Raw genomic sequence first — 18,669 nt, forward strand, 5'->3', positions numbered from 1 at the left:
TTTCATTTAAAAAAAATTTGTATTAATCAGTTTGACTGTATAAGAAAAATTATTTTATTTAAAAAGAAAATATAAATTATCAATAACAGATAATATGTTTATATATTATACCTAAATATTAAAGTAAATTGATAATGTGTAATTTTTGGGTAAAACCGAAATACTTCATTGTACAAAATTAATTTGCATAGGTATATAATATTTAAAAAAAAAATAAGTTTTAAGTGAAATATGTTCCATCATACAATGGTCACTATTATTTATCATATAATATTTTAATAAAATGGCAGAATAATATTATGTACACATTTTACACGAATGCCATACATTTAATAAAGTATAATATGTTGTATTAAAGTGTATACTGTAGAAATATAAAATATTATCATACTGCATATAATTTGACGTATAAAATGAAAAATCACATGTTACGGTTCATAAGCACAATACACAGTCATAATAATAGTCAATTTACCTCATAAATTAAACAGACAATGTTCATGAATACGTGACAAAGTTAATACGCATAAAAGTTGATTTCAGAATCTCACGAAATTTGAAATCTGGATAGACAGGATAGGCAGCGTCGACGAATAAACAGTGGCCGTGTCATCATTACCAGCCAGCACACGTCATCGTACAATCTTCATTTTTGAAAAACATGACTTTAGAACAATTTAAATACTATAGTATGAATATGATGTGTAATATATATATATATATATATATATATATATATATATATATATTACTACAGTCGTATATACACCTGAGTTTATACAATCTATTATTACTTTTGAATGTTTTGATCTTATTTAACTTTGAAATAAATAGGTGTTTTTCTGTTAAAATATATTTTGTTATTTTATACTATTTTGGTTATGACTGTATATTTTAGACTCACGGCTACGCGGAAACTTAATTGAAAGTAAATAATATTAATAGGGATGGTTTCTACATTTAACATTTTCAATTTACAATTGTGTTCTCTAATACAGTAAATTATGAATTTCTTTAACTTGTAGATTATTATGCTTTCTCATGGTAAAATATTTTTAGTTAATTTTATAAAATTATTTAAATTTAATAACATTCTTATAGCATACCTACATGAAAATAATACAGTGTAATAAAGTTAGTAAAAGGTTTTTTTTTTTAAATATAAAATTTATACCTACATAATATATAATATTTTTATTTATTATATTATATAACGTGTCAGCCGATGTTTCTAAGAACATGATAACTTTAAACAGATACATAGGTGCCATCGTGTAACTCCTATATAATTAAATTGTTCGAGAGAAAGATTATTATGGCTTGTTATGAAACTGAGCTTCTGTACGTGTATACTTATTAAGTACTAATAAGAAATGTATCAACTTTATTGCATACTGATATAATTACTTTATAGTAAGGCCTTTAAGTACTTTATATGTTAATAAACATATTAAGTTACAACATAAAATATATAATACCTATAACGCCAAGTCTGCTAAATTTCAAATCTAAAATTATATTTGTTAGGTATCTATTAAGTCAATTGAAATAATTGAAAGCATTTGTGCTACTAATTAATATTGTCTGTGATAAAATTATATATAATCAAGTTTATCAAATACACAATATTTTCTTCACTGATGTATCGAACCTTGGCCATACTCTAACCAGCTCGAAGAATGTGTTTTTCCTAACTTTTTTGATATGTATGATTGATTAATCAATATATAATCAAAAGTTTTTTATAATTTAAAAAATTTAAAGTACCACCTGCTATGGTATGTAATTAAGTGGCTAAGTTTTTATTTTTCTGAACAAATTTTAAATAATATGTATATATTGCCACCGCAAAAGATGTATAGATTTCTGGTAGTGAAGAAAAATCAGCGCAATTGACGAACAATCGTAGGTATAATTATGATATTCTAAATAATCAAATTAAAATTTTTCCAATATATATGGGTAATAAAATTTTTTAACTGAACCTAAATATGTAGGTAAAATGTACGTAAGAAAATTAATATGTGAAACGGTTCGCCCGGATGGACGGCCCGTGTCTTGAATAAATGATAAACTTTGGTTTATTTTGTAATTAGGTATCTCTATTTCTATGTTTTGAAAAGTATATAAATAAATAATATTGGGGCTTAGTAAAGCGTCGATTTGTGTCGACCAGATTTAAATAAGTGAGTCGACACAATCGGAGGCGCATGGGTATTAGTTACCGGACTCTATTTGTACAATTAGGTATAATTGTATATGCATAGTATATAACAAAATATCGGGTATGGGATCCGGCTGTCGTCAGTACAAACTTAACTAAGCGGTGCCCCGACGATGAACCTGGCTCGGGTCGGACAGCTTAATTAAGCGCCGGGATTGGTGATGTGTTGGCCCTAAAAAGGGCCGTTTTATTGAAGTGACGTCGAACCGCTGAACGTTTGATGATATTTTGAGAACTGCAGCGGTATCCGTGGGTTAGCGTCGTCGTTGTTGATCAGCTCTCTGACGATGATTGAAACCGTGGAGCGGTGTACAGTACCTATACAGTCGAGCGACTATACAGTCGTCGTCGAAATATAAATGAATCGATTTCTACCGTTGAGCGGTAGCCGGTTGTCTCGTACGTCGTCGGCAATCGGACGATGTTTGAAGCCGTGGAGCGGCGTATTGTCGTCGGAGTATAGGTAGCACGAGTCTCGTTCGTCGTCGGCAGTCTGACGATGCTTGGTCCGGGTCCTCTTCCATCGAAATTTTTGTTCTGAATAGCTTGTAGACGGTTTGAAGGTTTGAAATGGACTAACTAGATTGTCGAAAGCGTCCGGTATTTATACCCTTTTCGACAATCTTTACCGTTTCCCTTTACTAGGTGTCGTTTTTACCTGTCGGAACGTATGGTTTTGTCCAATTGTCTTTGTTGGTCTTGAGGAAGACCTTTTTAGTTGTTAGTTTATTCCGTAACATATGGTTATAAAACAGTAAGATTTTTATTTATGAACACTTTCTCAAATTGTCAAGTTAATAGTTCAATCTTTTCCTACATTTATTTTCCGTCTCAAAACGTAATAAATAATCTAAAAACGTGAATAAGAAAATGTAATTGAACAATTTTATTGTAATTTTATAATTATTCTAAGAAGGCATTATGGGTTGGCAGTACCAAGTTACAGCAATTCTTACACTTCAGCCAGACTTTGCATACTAAGCTACTTTTTAGTTCTCATACCTACTCACCCAAAATGCAATGTGCAATATTATTAACAATTTATAGTATTAAATAGATGTTTTATATTATAATTTATCTTCACAACTTGACCACACATTAGTATAATATGTTTAAAAAAATACCTGGTAACATACAGGAAAATATCGATTAAATTAATCTATGGATAACAGGCAAATTTAAAATTAGTACTCTTAGATCTTAAAATAAATATTATATTTAAAACAACTATAATCTTCCTGCATAATCGTATTTATGATATGCATTATGCAGCCTAATATAGTATATTGTCTATCTGTATGATAATATAATATAATAATATATTATGATAAATCATAACAGTGTACGTTCTTGTCTGTTATTGTATATCAAACATAATACTATAACTTTTACCTTTTTCATTCTTCGGGAATGTCTTTAGGTATCCATATTTTTTATATTAAGATAAAAATACATTCAGCTATCCTTAATCCAACATTTTTAAAATCTTTTCTGGAATATAATTTTTTTCGGGAACTGCTATGGAATTCCGATTTTTGCAATTAGACATTTTTATTATGAAAATACATAAATAGTCCCTCGAATAAAATGTATTTATGTGTTTTGAATTTGTTCACATTAAATTATGGCAGTAATTTTTCTATTAATATCTTGTCATTCAAAATTCAATTGACCACTACAGTTTTTTAGTACTTATATCCGGGAAATGAATTATTAATGTCACATGTAAAAAAATCTTTGTACAAATATTTGAAATTAGAAAAATAAAATTATCAAATCAAATCACTCTAAGATTCAGAATGGAGCTATTAATTTTACAATAATATGATTTTTTTTTCTTTAAATTTTGTTTGTATAATTTTTACGTATACCTACTACTATATACTTAATAAAAACTGAAATTTTTTAAATCATAAAAATTAATTTATGGCATGGACTTACGGTCCATGACAAGGTGGTGTTCACTCAAATGTAAACAACATAAATATATTATATGAACATTAAATATATATCTCGATATTATTATAAATTTTAATAATTGAAAAATAATAATAAAATAATCACAATTTTACCAGAAAATATGGATTTAACCTATCAGAATGCTATTAGTAAAATATACAATATGCATATATCATAAAATATACTTAGTATAATATAATATAGTCTGACGCTTGACAGGCCACGGTCTTCGCACAGAATCGTTTTTCGCACCTATGCAATAAATCATTGAATCGAAATGTAACACATACATAATAGTGCTTTACTCAATGACGAAGTATACTTGATGATTGGACGCATATTGATCAGCAGAACCATTCCTTACTTACTCATTTTATCTGTTTGAAGTACATAAAGAGTATAACTGCATAATCTCAAATTAAAAATTAGTGTACGATATTGAAAGTTGGTTAAATTTGAATGTGTCTAATATTTATTTATATTTTTCAGATGGAAAACATTAAATGATTGTGGTTATTTGGCAGTTATGAAGTTAGTTCCAGTGATCTCTGCAGTTCTGTTATATGCCATCGTGGTTACCAGTAAGTTTGTTCTTGAAAAATAATACTTATCAATTGTTATTATCAAGTTTAGTTTCCTACATGTCTTATTTAAAAACATTCTATTGGTCAACGAGAACAATATGGTAACAAAAAAAACTATACATTATGGTTATGCCACTTAGGATCTATTTCTCATCGACATCAACATTAAATAATATATATTTATCACACAATAAACGAGAAAATACTCATCTTATATTTTATAAATCTACTGTTATGCTAACAATATGGTTATCTCAAAACTTTTGGAATTCATATAAAGTAGGTATTATAGTGGATATAGTGTATTATTTATGAATAATATTAAACTGATTATATATTTAAGCTTTTGATAACAAAACTGTGTGTAAAACCCGTCATATATATATTTACACATTAGACAAAGAATGATTAATAAATTGTGTTGAAATTATGCATTTATGATAACAGTAGAAGGATTTGGCATTAACCATAACCCCATGAAATTGAGTGATAATTTACAAAATTACACTTCTAATTTAACTTAAAGTTTAATCTAAACTTAAAAATATATGTCATAGTTAATATATCATGTATTCATATTACATAAAATATAACAATATTATAACCCTTACATTGATATACATATATATTATTACTGAATAGAAAAATATATCTTAAAATTTATTAAACAAGTAGTAAACTATAATTTTTAAGATTATTATATCAAAATATAAATTAAATCCATTATCTACTAACTTTTTTCGTGTTTAAGTGAATTTCGTTAAATCTCTCGTTAGGGTTGAATAGATTAATTTGATTATATTAATAATAATGATAATGTTATAAATTTAATATTCTCCGATTATTATTAATCACTTACTAATATTAAAAAATCTAAATCCTATTGTATTACAATCTACAACATTTATTTAAATTTTAGAATAATAGTTTAATTTCCGTGTAACTGCAGTCTTACCTTCATTTTGTTCAATTCAAAGTGGAATATTTTATACAAACATAAATTTTAAATTATGACTAAAATTAGTGGGTAAACCTGTAGATTTGTCTCTTCGTATGACCAACCTATTCGAAGATTTATTCATGTTCCAAACTTTAAGATTTGTGCATCTACTACATGACATGTTTTCCTTAGAAATTAAACAAATTATTATATATTTAAATTGAACTATTTATTTGTTCGTCTTAAGAAGATTCAAAATAATTTCAATATATTTTGTATATAAGACTAGTTGAAACTAATTAATTTCTAAAAAACTAGGAAAAATAATTTTAAGGATAATTTTTTACACTTTTAAAAATATTTATAATAACACTTCATTTAAATGCAAAGTAACATTTCATTAAAAATATCACTAAAATATTATAATATATGTACATCAATTAGGTAATTATATACTTTAAAAATTTACTGAATGAAGTCAGCATAGATAAAATATCGCTTAAATTCCAGAAATTGAATAAAAAGTTATATTTAACATAGGCAAATTAGTGATATTTTAAGCAATATTTTTTAAATTTTTAATTGTATTATTAAAGCCTATTACGTATTGAATACGTAGGTACTATTACATGCGTTATTAATTAGGTTCTGAAGATATTTACTTCATGTTCACTTTACACATAAAACAATTCGTGGAAATACTGTAGAGAATGTATGTTTAAAAATTGTTTCGTTTCACTCATCTTAACGTAATATTTGTGATATAATATTGAAAAGAAATACATTTTTTGTTCAAAAGTACTTTCTTTCTTAACTAAAACATAAAATGCAATCTTTATTTTTAATTTTTATATAGTTTCCGATATAATTTCCCAACACTTATCGGTAATGTATACCTACTGTGTAGAATGTGTAGATATTATATTATGTTTATATTTTCAGAATTTCAGCCAGACTTTTCCACATATTTGTATGTGATAATTTTTGGTTTTTCGAATTGAAATTAAATTAATATTTATAATTTGTGAATATCACAAAATAAATTTAGTTAATGATGGAAGATTAAATACATGGTCCATAAACACCTTAAAACGCATCAAATTTGTATACTAACTGTTGTAAGATTATAATTTGGTATGTTTGTACCGTTATCTATCGATATGTATAAAAATATACTGTTAGCATAATCACAGGAAACGAATTTAACTCACAGTTTTATAAATATTTAAGAGATAGAATTTTTAACGGGCTACGAAGTACACGGGTTCAGATAGTATATTAAGTAATATTTACCTGTTCATTTTTAATACATTCTTTCGACAAAACTTTAAATAGCTCGCAAATAAGCCAAAATAAAATAAAGAGTAAGGGGATGGAGTGTCCGAGTGGACTAAGGCGTCGGTTGCGACGCACGCTGTCGCCGGTTCGAATCCCGGTCACGGGCGCCATCGCTGTTTGGGCATTTCACGGTGTCTGGAGAGAGAGACCGCCCCCCCCCCCCCAACCGTGCATGGCAGAAACCTACGGGTGCCCATTCAAAATTCTACCAAAAACCCACGTGTAAAACCTACAGTATCTTCTCCAAAAGTTCCTCTGGCTAATGACCTCAGTTGTCGAAGCCTTAACCCTAAAAAAAAAAAAAAAATAATAATAATAGAGAGTAAAATTACAAATTCAATAACTGTTTTATTTGGTACAAACATTTTAAATTTATTTCTAATAAATTTTGATTCAGTTTAATTCACAACCCCATCACAAAGAAGTGTCCGTCGTGTCAATGTAGCAGCTTGTCGCCCCATCGCCGCCATTGCGCGTCACTGTCGCTAACACCATCACCACACACCGACAGGGCAACCTGTTCCCCGAAACTCTATAAAAGTAAAAAGACCGCACAAAAGAAAAGACTGACCTAATTGGAGGTGTTTTGTCAGTCTAGAATATTTTATACCTCATTCATTTATTTCAAAAAAAAAAACACTAAGAAATGTTGGTAGCTATAAAATAAATTCCAAATTAATCAAATTATATGTATTATGTAACCGACTCATTCAATTATTCATACGTTATTAAAATATTAATATAAGTAATTTTAACGACATTAACTATTACAATAAGAATGTAAGTATGCTCTAAACATTTTAAGTACCAACGAATAATATTTTTAAATTACAAAATTTTAAGTAACTTAAGTTGTTGTTCTTGGTTAATTAATATATTATTTCATCCAAATTTGAACATGAATCAACTAATAAAAAAAAACTCAGTTTAAATTTTTTGTTACAGAATTAAGTACTTACGTGAGACTTAGTTTTAAATTTTCAATCCTCAACTCTGAAAGTTGAATGTTTCAAATAATAATAAACAACTAAATAATTTATACTTTTTCAATTTAGTAAATTTTGTCAACATTTGAACTTTAAATGGTTGTTGAAAAAACTTCCATATTTATTTTTTATATTCTTCAACTGCTTTAAAATATCACCATATGGGAAATCTTTTATTAAATATTCACACTTTTTAATCTAACTGATAAAGTTTTATTGACATTTATAGAATAAAAAACTAAATAAAATAGAAAATTTCAAATTGTTTAAAATAAGTTTAAAAGGTTTGAAATATTTTGAAAATTTTATCAAGTATAGAAAACGCCAGTATAAACATTCAGTGAAAATTTCATATATCTACGGTAATTTTTTATAGAATTTCTAAAATCGATTTTCTCAAAAATTAATTTGTTTAAAAATCTGTTTTTCCTTAATTTTTTTTTTCGTTTTTCTTGGTGCTTTTGGAAAGTACTGGGGATTTTAAATTTTGATCTCCCTAATTTACCAACTAGACTCCTTTTCTAAGTGGAAAAGCTACTGAAGTTGAAAATCATAGCATTATTTTAATAATTTAGGTGCTCAGACATTAAAATAAAAATAAAATATGTATAAAAACAATATACTAGTAAAAACACACATCATTGTAAAATCAATACATTCATTATTATGTCATCAATTAATCATCTGTCATTAATCATAACTAATTATCCTTTTAAATTATTAGATCTAATAAACATTTACACAATATACTAAAAAGGTTCCTTTATAACACTCTAACACGTATGATATTTTTTGCGGCTAAAAAGCCTAACTATAAATCTATTATTTTTTGAATGTATCATAAACAATTTGTATCTATATACGAACTCCGTGCATAATTAATATAGGCAAAAATTATTACAACTCATGATATATAAATCATATTTTAAACATATTATAATATAAACTAATATGCAGTTTTCATTTCATGAACAAATATTTTCTAAATGGTATCATAGAATTATTTTGAGTTATCAGAATTACCTTTTAGGACGTACGTCGACCTTTTAAAGAGCTTTACACGGTTCAAATGATGGTTTAAGTGGTCGGGGATATAAGCGGTTCTACGTATTATTGTATATTAATGTATAGATTATATTATATTTCGTAAGTTTATGTATATAATATGTATTTATAAATGAAAAAATAGTGAGTAAGTTAATTTGTTCTTTTTTATAAAAGTACAGTTAAACCTCTAAATGCCGGACACCCTCGGTCGCTTAAATGTTGTCCACTATTAAGAGGGGAAATACAGTGATCGCGCATTTCACCATTTGCAAAATTCCGTCCGTTATTTGGGAGTGTCCGTTATTGAGAGGTGTTCGTTAAAAGATGTATCAATGTATTATCTACGATAGAACTGTTTAACAAGACCGTGGTAGTCTAGTATTCCATTCATTTTAAAATGTATTAATATACTTATATTTTGTAACATAGTTTAACTTATTCAAACTTAAATAAATCTTATTAGTTTAATCATTTTAGTCATAATTAAAAATCAATCAATACTAATTTAAATAGATAAGTATACTTTACATACATAGTTACAATATAATTTTTATTTATATAGTTTATAGTAATCCAAATATGTTACAAAAATAACATTATGCTTAAGAATACTATCTATAGCTTTATGTCCCGAGTATGCTGTACATTTGTACATAAGTAGATTAATGTAGTAATATTTTGTCATAGCCAAATAAAACAAATATGATCATAGGTGGTACAACGGGAGGGGCAGAGTATGCAACTGCCCCTCCTGTGGACCGTACCTCGGGCTTACAATAATAACATTCATATATTATTACATTGTAATATTTTATTAATGCTACAAGACTGCTATCATTTCTTGATTACCTAGTAATTAGTGTAGTAAGTCGTAGTATAGTTTGTTGTATGCTGGCACTGAGATAAGATTCTTATCTATCTCAGTGTATGTGTTACGGGCAAAAGTCGAAATCGGGAAAACCTCAGAAATGCCCGGTCAAAACGTGAACTGCCCACAATCCTTGGGCAAAATGTCATATTTCGGCTTTTGACCAGGAAATCTGATCTAACCAACCTCATTTGGGCAAAACTGAAATACTGACTTTTATCGTAAGGGCAAAACCAAATAATCATAACATAAATATTATTGAACAAAATATATAATTGAATACACTTAAATAACAATAAAAATATAATGATATTAAGTACTCCTATAAAAATTAACGTATTAAAGTATTTAAAAAATGAATACATTTAAATATTAAACTTAATTTCAGCAAACCCGTAGCGTCTTAAACAACTTCACTAATATTAAATACAAATAAATAATTATCATAAAATATTGTAAAAATATAATTGAATACACATAAATAATAATAAAAAAATAATATTTTTGTTTATTTGCGCATTTATAATCGTAATAAAATCGTACGATAAAAATCACTATTTGTATTTAATATTGGCGAACGTATATTATAAAGCACTACAGTTTTGCCCTCGAGGCGTTGAGATAAAAGTCAGTATACAGTTTTGCCCAAATGAGGTTGGTCATAACTAGGTTTGCCCGGTCAAAAGCCGAAATATGACGTTTTGCCCAAGGATTATGGGCAGTTCGCGTTTTGGCCGGGTATTTCTGAGGTTTGCCCGATTTCGACTTTTGCTCGTAATATATGCATAATGCAGCAGCTTTCTGGTAATTGAATCCTGATAAAGTGATTTGCGCGAAAAATATAATAATATGTACCCATAGATAATATATTATCTATATATGTACCACGGTTTCATAGATAATATAGATAGTATCTTAAATTGTGATATGTACTAATCACGATTGTATACCTAACCTAACGTTATAGTTAAACTGTTTTCTGGCCCCCCTGTCAAGAGGGTGTAGTACCGTATATGAATATGATATAGAAAAAAAGATATATATCACATTAAAAACCAATTCATAATTACAATATTTTGAAACTTATAATTTTGGAAAATAACACACGATATTCATAGATCAATAGATCATCATAGGTAAATTAAATACATAAATAAAATTAGTAGGCCTCTTTGGCCTTATAATTTCTGAATAATAGTATTGATATTCGTACAATTATTATAGTTATGTAGGTAGTTGGTTAAGTGCAATAATATGCAATAATAAGTAAAAACCTATACTGCCATCCTAGTGGAACAAACAGTAAGTGCCAAATTTCAAAATTTTATGTTATTTTATATTCAACACAGTTGCATAATTACGACTTTTTTTCCTTATAAAAAACACCGTAACTCTACTATAAATGCCTTTATAATGCATTATAAAATGTTGTATTGACCAAAATATTGTCAAATACTAGGGAAAACTTGACCATTTTCCTCCGATAAATAAAATTAAAAAATAGCTAATAAAAATATCTTATGCATAGCCCAAAAAAATTTATTTGTCAGGTATTATGTTCAATACAAATAAATCAATAAACGTCGCTTTTTCAGACATGTTTAAATTAAAACTCGATAGAAACACAAGAACTATAAACACATCCAACAGTATAGACGCTAGTCGACGTACAGCTCGCTACTAAAAATATAGTCTTATTGATGCGAGTATATTGTATACGTCCGTGTGTCAGTCTCGCTCAATGGTGTAATTATAATAATCGTTAACAACTCATACACAATTTAACATAATATATAAGTATATACGTATATTATTATGCTCGTATGCTATTATGTACGTATTTTTATTAAGCTTAGTCTATGGCTGATATATAGCCGATACCAGAAGTCCAGAATGTAATCATCAACCGATAAGTGCAAAATGTGATCTAAGCTTTACTCTATCTTTTTAAAACGGAACGTAATACTACAAAAAAATATTCACTAAAATATCGTAGGAAAATAGACATAATTTTAGTCGAAAATAAGGTGAAGGAAAATTGAAATCAACCTTTTTTTGTGGAAAAAAACGGTATCTCGATTTTGGAGAAAATGGAACCACCGTTTCCTAGGAAGGCAGTATACCTGTAATTATTTCTGTGGCGAAATTAAAATAAAATGTAGGTAAGTACTTATAAAATACTACCTACACATTATTATATTAATATTCTTGGAAACTGTAAGCAAAACTATTAGTGTAAATTGATATTCTGAAGAAAATAAAACCTTATCGAAAATACATAATTAATTCAACTATATTTGTTTTCCCTAATTAATGACAATAGGTACCTAACTAAATAAATATCATCAATACTGATGCAAATTGTTTCATTTGATTACATTCGAGTATCCGGTCACATAGTATAATGTATAACTCCATATTTTTTCTTGTAAATTATTAGACATTTAACAATTAATTTAACTGATTCTATTATAATATTATTATGGTTGCTATATGACAATACACGACTATTTTAAAGATAAAGTAAATAAAAATCATTAAATTTAATAAATCCTTAGAAGTAGTATCAAAACAAGGTAGATACTAAAATTTTAGTACTTGTCCTAAATATATTATAGATGAGAGGCGTGATAAAGTATAACAATAAGTCGAACAACTAGGCATCTTTACCATTCTACCACGCATTATTTGAAACTATTATTAATTTAATGGACTTAATTGCTACTATGTTTCATCGTACCTACTTCATACTTGTGACAAACGTAATAAAATTAAAAATATTTGGATAGGGAAACGGTTTGAATTATTTACGTGTGCACTTAAAATCTAATAGCTAATTTAATAAAATTGAATTTTAAACTTTAAGTTTTTGATGATTTTAATCAGCCAATTGCATTAAAAATATATTTGTGGAACTTACAATAATCATAACATAGATGTAAATATATGAAAAACAGACCAATATGCAACTACGAGACTTAATGAATAAAGAACGTGCTTATCGGTCGAATACGTAGTTATTTTAAACAGAAAAACAAAGAAAAATAATCAAATCGGAAAAGAAATTACTTCAAGTAAGGTTTTTAATGCAAAAAAAGGTTACATTTTAACGATGAGAAACAATTTTTAGTCATTATAAAAATATTAAATATTTAATTGTAAAATGTTTAAAGAAGTACATTTATATTTTATTATCATTAATATAATTAAAACGCTTTTGTGCAATTATAAATTTCAAAATTGTATTCCACAATGGTTGAATAAAAATAATGTTAACCACAACCACAGGCTAATGACCTAGCTGTTGCCTTTAATATCAACAACAAATAAAAATAAAAATAATGTTTGAATGATTGTCAATATTATTTCACGCAAAAAATTAGTAAACATAAATTCTCAAAAATTATTTATTAACTTGTATTCAAATATTATTCAATTTTTAAAACAAATGATTTTTGAAAAACATTTTACATATATTTAAGACTTATACAAATTATAGCCATTAATACGATTTGAATTGAGTGAATGAATTTGCAATTTGGACTGAGTAAACACGGTTCGGAAATATTTGTGTTTAAGCTTTTACCTTTGAGTATTTATTTTTTATTCTTGATTTTATTTTTGATAGAAATAATATTATTTTAAAAGTGCCATTTAAACTAGGCATTAATTTATAAAATACATATACACATAACATATAAAAATGTTTAATTATGCAGATGTTAGTTTATAATTATACATAAATGTATCAGCGATTTAAGTAAGTGAACACTAATAGAAAATTTTTGATTGTCGTTTATGCTGCATATAATTTACTTTCAGTCGAAATTACAATAAAAATTATTTGAAAAAGTTTGATGTTTCTTATGAATAAAATTTGGATAATATTAATTTTTTGTTAAAAGTACGATAAACAATAAATAAGTGTATCTACATTTCAGCGAGGAAATTAAGTTCAGGATAGTATTATATTGTATATCACAATATTATTTTTTTCTGAAGTGCACATAATTTGAATATCAATTTAAAAATACATATAGTTCATCGCTGCTGATATAGCGCAATATATTTATACAATATTGATTATTATAGTGTGTTGTATGAATAACTTCATTAATTTCTACCAAGTAATAATTATGGTTACTATAAACAACAATATAGGTATTAAGTCAGAATATATTTTTGGTGATAATTAATTAATACTGTAAATTTGATCAGAGTTGATAGCTAAATAAATGTTAATGTTACCCATAAATAATTTTGATAATTTGTGATTATTATGAATTGCAACAACAATTTGTTATTGTAATGCCAACTGTCTCCTAAAACATTTTGAATAGTGTTTTCATAAAATACATGACATTGTAATATATATTCATGTCGTTTCACATTCATTGATATAAATATTTTCTACCTGGAAAGTTATAGATTTCAATAGTAATCAATAAATTGCATATTATGGCTTTATTGAGTCTGCAGTATTTATTAATATTTTTTAATTAACTTATTTTTACATTAACCAAGACTTATCCTATACGTACTGAACTAAATATCATATTATATGGGTATCAAGAAAAATTGTTAGCCAACTTAAAATTGATAATATTGTGTAGTTGGTATGGTTTTATGATGTGTCATAATTACAATTGCTATAATATTAAACCGATTTACAAAAACGTTAAAAAAAATATATATATATTAAAATTATTTACATATTATTAAGTGTGATTGTTTATATTATTTTATTTGCAACCAATAAATATACAATAAAATTAATGTATTTGTTGTGTTTTACTATACGTACTGATACCGAGGCTCACGATTACAGTGTGGTCTTGTTATTAATTTAAAAACAACGATTACCACCGCTAAACAATCGAACTAAAAAAAGCGGGTAAGTCGTGTATGTCGCTCTGCTGTAGGTACAGTAGGTTACAAGTGGGTTACTGAAGTGGATGGAATTAAATTTGAATCCAATGATATTATATAATTGTATACGAAAAACGATTCTGAGCGGAGACGGTTTATCTGTCTAGGATATATTATAGATTCTTAAAAAAATTCAAATCTTAGACTTAAAAAGAAAATGTTTTATACATTTCTAGCCAAAAATAATTTACGAATTTTTGTAATTTTTACGTATGTTGTCAAAATTGAAACTTTGAATGCTTGTAAAAAAAAATTGTGACTATGTATTTCTTTTATTTTTCAACTGCTATTGTAAAAATATGTTTGTAGCCTTTTATTAAATTTTAAAAATATAAACTTTTATGTATTTCTATCTGAGATAATTTGAACATTGCCGTAATTTTAACGTATTTAGTCAAAATTTGAAAATGCTTATAAAAAAAATTACCTCTCTAAAATACCAGCTCAATAACATTAACTTTCAGAAAACATGCTATGCTTGATACTTTTGAGCAAGTTTAGAGAGAAAAAATGTGTTTACAGAATAAAAAAGAAAAAGAAATAAACATCATTGTAAAACCAATACATTACTCGCTCCGAGTTTACATTAATCTAAAAACGATTCTAAATGATGCTTGATTAAAATTGAACTCATCGAATAAATGAATCGAATTTTTTCAATATTTCTAGTATTTTTAACTTAACTACTGAAAAAATAGATTTAAAATTTAAAATTCAATAAAAAAAAGTTTGTGATGTAACTTACAGGGTGGTGGACTCAAATTAATTTGATCCCGCTTTATGCGTGACACTGTTAACAAGTGTTAAACTCAAAACCCAAATGATATTTTTTAAAACGGCTGAATCAATAGAAACCCAAATAAATAATCTTGTTTAATACGAAACACGAAGAACGTTTTATTTTTTCAAATACTTTGATTTTTCAGTTAGTTATTAAATAGTAATTATTGCCATGAATAATTTTCATCAATTAATTATTATCTAAATATTTTATGAACAATTTTATTTTATTAATTTTCTGATCAATAAATTTGGTAAAAAACAATAATATTTTATTGATTATTTATCTATAAATATTTACAAAGATTATGATCATCATCAAGTACATATTCAGAATAAATTTTCGAGGGAGGGGGATCAATGATACATCTTCGCTGCTGTATAATGTCTTAAAATCATTAATTTAGCCGTTTTATGAACGTATTATTACTTACTTAATTGTATGATAATTATTTTTTTGGATACTTAAATTATATTCTATGATGGTTAAAATGTGATATATTATTAGTTTATTATTCTGTTTTCGTTTTTTTAACTTGTTTATAGGAAATAGTTGTCTATAATATGATACTTTTGGCATTTTCCGTGAAAAAAGCTCTATTTTAGTATGTGTGCGATCCTACATTAACGTGAATGGTAAGCAGCAAAAGTAGTGTTATGAACTAAGAACTAGTGTCTTTGTTTTCAATCCAAACCGGAGTACCTATTTTGAAAATCTCGATTTCCCCTTTCAAATGGATTTTTGTGTTTGGCTGTAACGCTGATTTTTGACAACGTAAAGATTGTATTATGTCATCTAAATTGAATACTGATCTAGAGTTACTTTATTGATAAACAACTCTCTATAATCTGAATAAAAACTGTATACATCAAAGAGGTCATGTAAAAATCAAATTGAATTCTTAACAAACATCTTTCGTATAATAAATAATTTACTATGACATAATATGTACTAATTGATTACCACAGTGTGGACCAATTGGACCAATATTTTAAAAAACTTACTCAATAAGATTTGGCTATTGATCCAAATTATGTATCATTCTATTTACAAGTACATAAAATATATATATATGCATTCCACCTTAACATTATAATTACATAAAAAATTATAAATATATACAAAACTATGCTATTGATTTATATTATGTTCAGCGATATTTTGATATTATTATTTATAGACTATTTTTTTATACACTAATTTGCTTTAATTGAATACAGATGTAAGTTGACTGAAGGAGTTAAAATCTAAGAACTCATGATGAATTTTCCTTTATTTTTGTAATGTGGTTTTTAAAAAAAGAAAAAAGGAAAGTATAGAAATAAAATTGAAGTGCTTCTCAATCAAGAATATATCTAACTTAGAAAACAAAGACCATCATTATTGCAGAACAATCGTTTAATAATAAATTATGACTTTGACTATACTTTGATTTGAAAAATAAAAATAATAGAGGAGATATATTACCTGCAGTTACACGGTCAGTTATTGTATGGATTATCAATAATTTATTACAAATAAAAATAAATTTTAAATCTGTTTACCAACTGGGACTTAAATTTCAATACTGTTAATCTCGATCACTAACTCGAAATATTATTTGCACTTATATCTAAGTCAAGAAAAATAAAATAAATTTGGTAGATTTTTGACGAAATGAAATTCATTAATGATAGATAACTTTTGGATTGAAATCAGATAACACTTAATAAAAAAAAAAATAAAAAAAATTGACAGTAAAATGGCTAATATTGAATTGAGCGACCACAGCGAGTTATTTAACCATCTAAATCAGTATTTACTTATTGTGTTACCTACTCAACATACTGTTTCCATTAAATTAATTTAAAGTGTTTTATGTATAAACAGGGTTAGATTTAAGTTATATTTATTTACTTTGCTATATTTGCGTGCTGTGTCAACCTAAAACGCACAAATTAAATATTAAAATATAATAATTGGTTTATTCATGTAAATCAAAATTTTAGTTCTGATTGATCTTCTCATAGTGTCTTAGATTACAAACAGTTGATTGAAGGACGATATTAGGATAATGGATATAATGAATATAATATTTATATGGTTTAATTGAATACGCAGTCGTGCTTGTAGCTTCAGAAAATCGACCAAACCCAAATTGGTTATCACATTTATAATTAAGTCACCGTATGGTAGTGGTATTTATAAATAGACATTTAGAAATGACTTAACATACTATAAATCAGTGTTTATCAATCTTTTTTATATCACGGAACACTAAATAATAATATTTTTTTCATGCGGAACCTCTTTGAAAATTATCTTTAGAGTACCGCCCACCGGTGGTCTCTCTCTCTCTCTTGTGATTTTAAACTTTCGCGGAACCCTAGGGTTCCGCGGAACATAGGTTAAGAAACACTGCTATAAATTGCGATTTTTTTTTGAAACATCAATGATGGACATGTATGTCTTATTATAGTCTGGGAGGGTACGCATAAATCAAGTATTATTTAATTAATTAATTAAAAAAACAACTCTAACTTATATTATATATAAAATAAAAATAAAAAATATTTATAAAATACACGATTACAGTCGATTATGCTCCTACCAGTTAGAAAACCTTGCATATAATAGAAATCAGTTTGTATTGATCACGCGTTGTCAGTTAAGTTTTTGAAACTAGTCTTGAAACCAACAAAATCGCATTAACATGCAAACTTTGAAATTATGAATATGATGATAAAAACAATAACAATAATAATAATACAGCTGTATATGTAATTATTATGAACAACCAAACCTAACCTATGTTATCAATTGTTATTTGTTACAAAGTCTCATAATAGTTTATCAGATATTTTGGTGTCTGTTTACTTGAACTTAGCAGGAAAGGGAATTGGTGTATTTGTTACAAGTAAATTATTAATTCAAAAAATAAATATTTACAAATATTTACAAAATTACATACCTAGTGGCAATAACCGCTTAGTGATTTAAAGACTTAGAATTTGAGATTATCCAAGAGATTAAG

The 18,669-nt window shown here is 26.5% G+C and overlaps 1 protein-coding gene across 2 annotated transcripts in view; it reads left to right on the forward strand.

Annotated features, from left to right (window-relative positions):
• The window catches only part of LOC107164231 (limbic system-associated membrane protein-like), a 147,634-nt gene that overhangs the window by 45,582 nt on the left and 83,383 nt on the right, over positions 1 to 18,669 (forward strand). The window contains exons 2-3 of one of the 2 annotated variants that reach the window (XM_089224219.1): positions 544 to 689; positions 4,673 to 4,764. In XM_089224219.1, the coding sequence (XP_089080345.1) occupies positions 4,710 to 4,764 (55 nt within the window). In that variant the 5' untranslated portion in view covers positions 544 to 689; positions 4,673 to 4,709. The remainder of the gene's footprint in view (positions 1 to 543; positions 690 to 4,672; positions 4,765 to 18,669) is intronic. The other variant, XM_015511974.2, reaches the window with a different exon arrangement.

The sequence above is a fragment of the Diuraphis noxia genome, unplaced genomic scaffold (assembly GCF_037042655.1).
Source record: "Diuraphis noxia isolate RWA-SAM2 unplaced genomic scaffold, SU_Dnox_SAM2 contig0003, whole genome shotgun sequence".
In the NCBI taxonomy this organism is placed as follows: Eukaryota; Metazoa; Arthropoda; class Insecta; order Hemiptera; family Aphididae; genus Diuraphis; species Diuraphis noxia.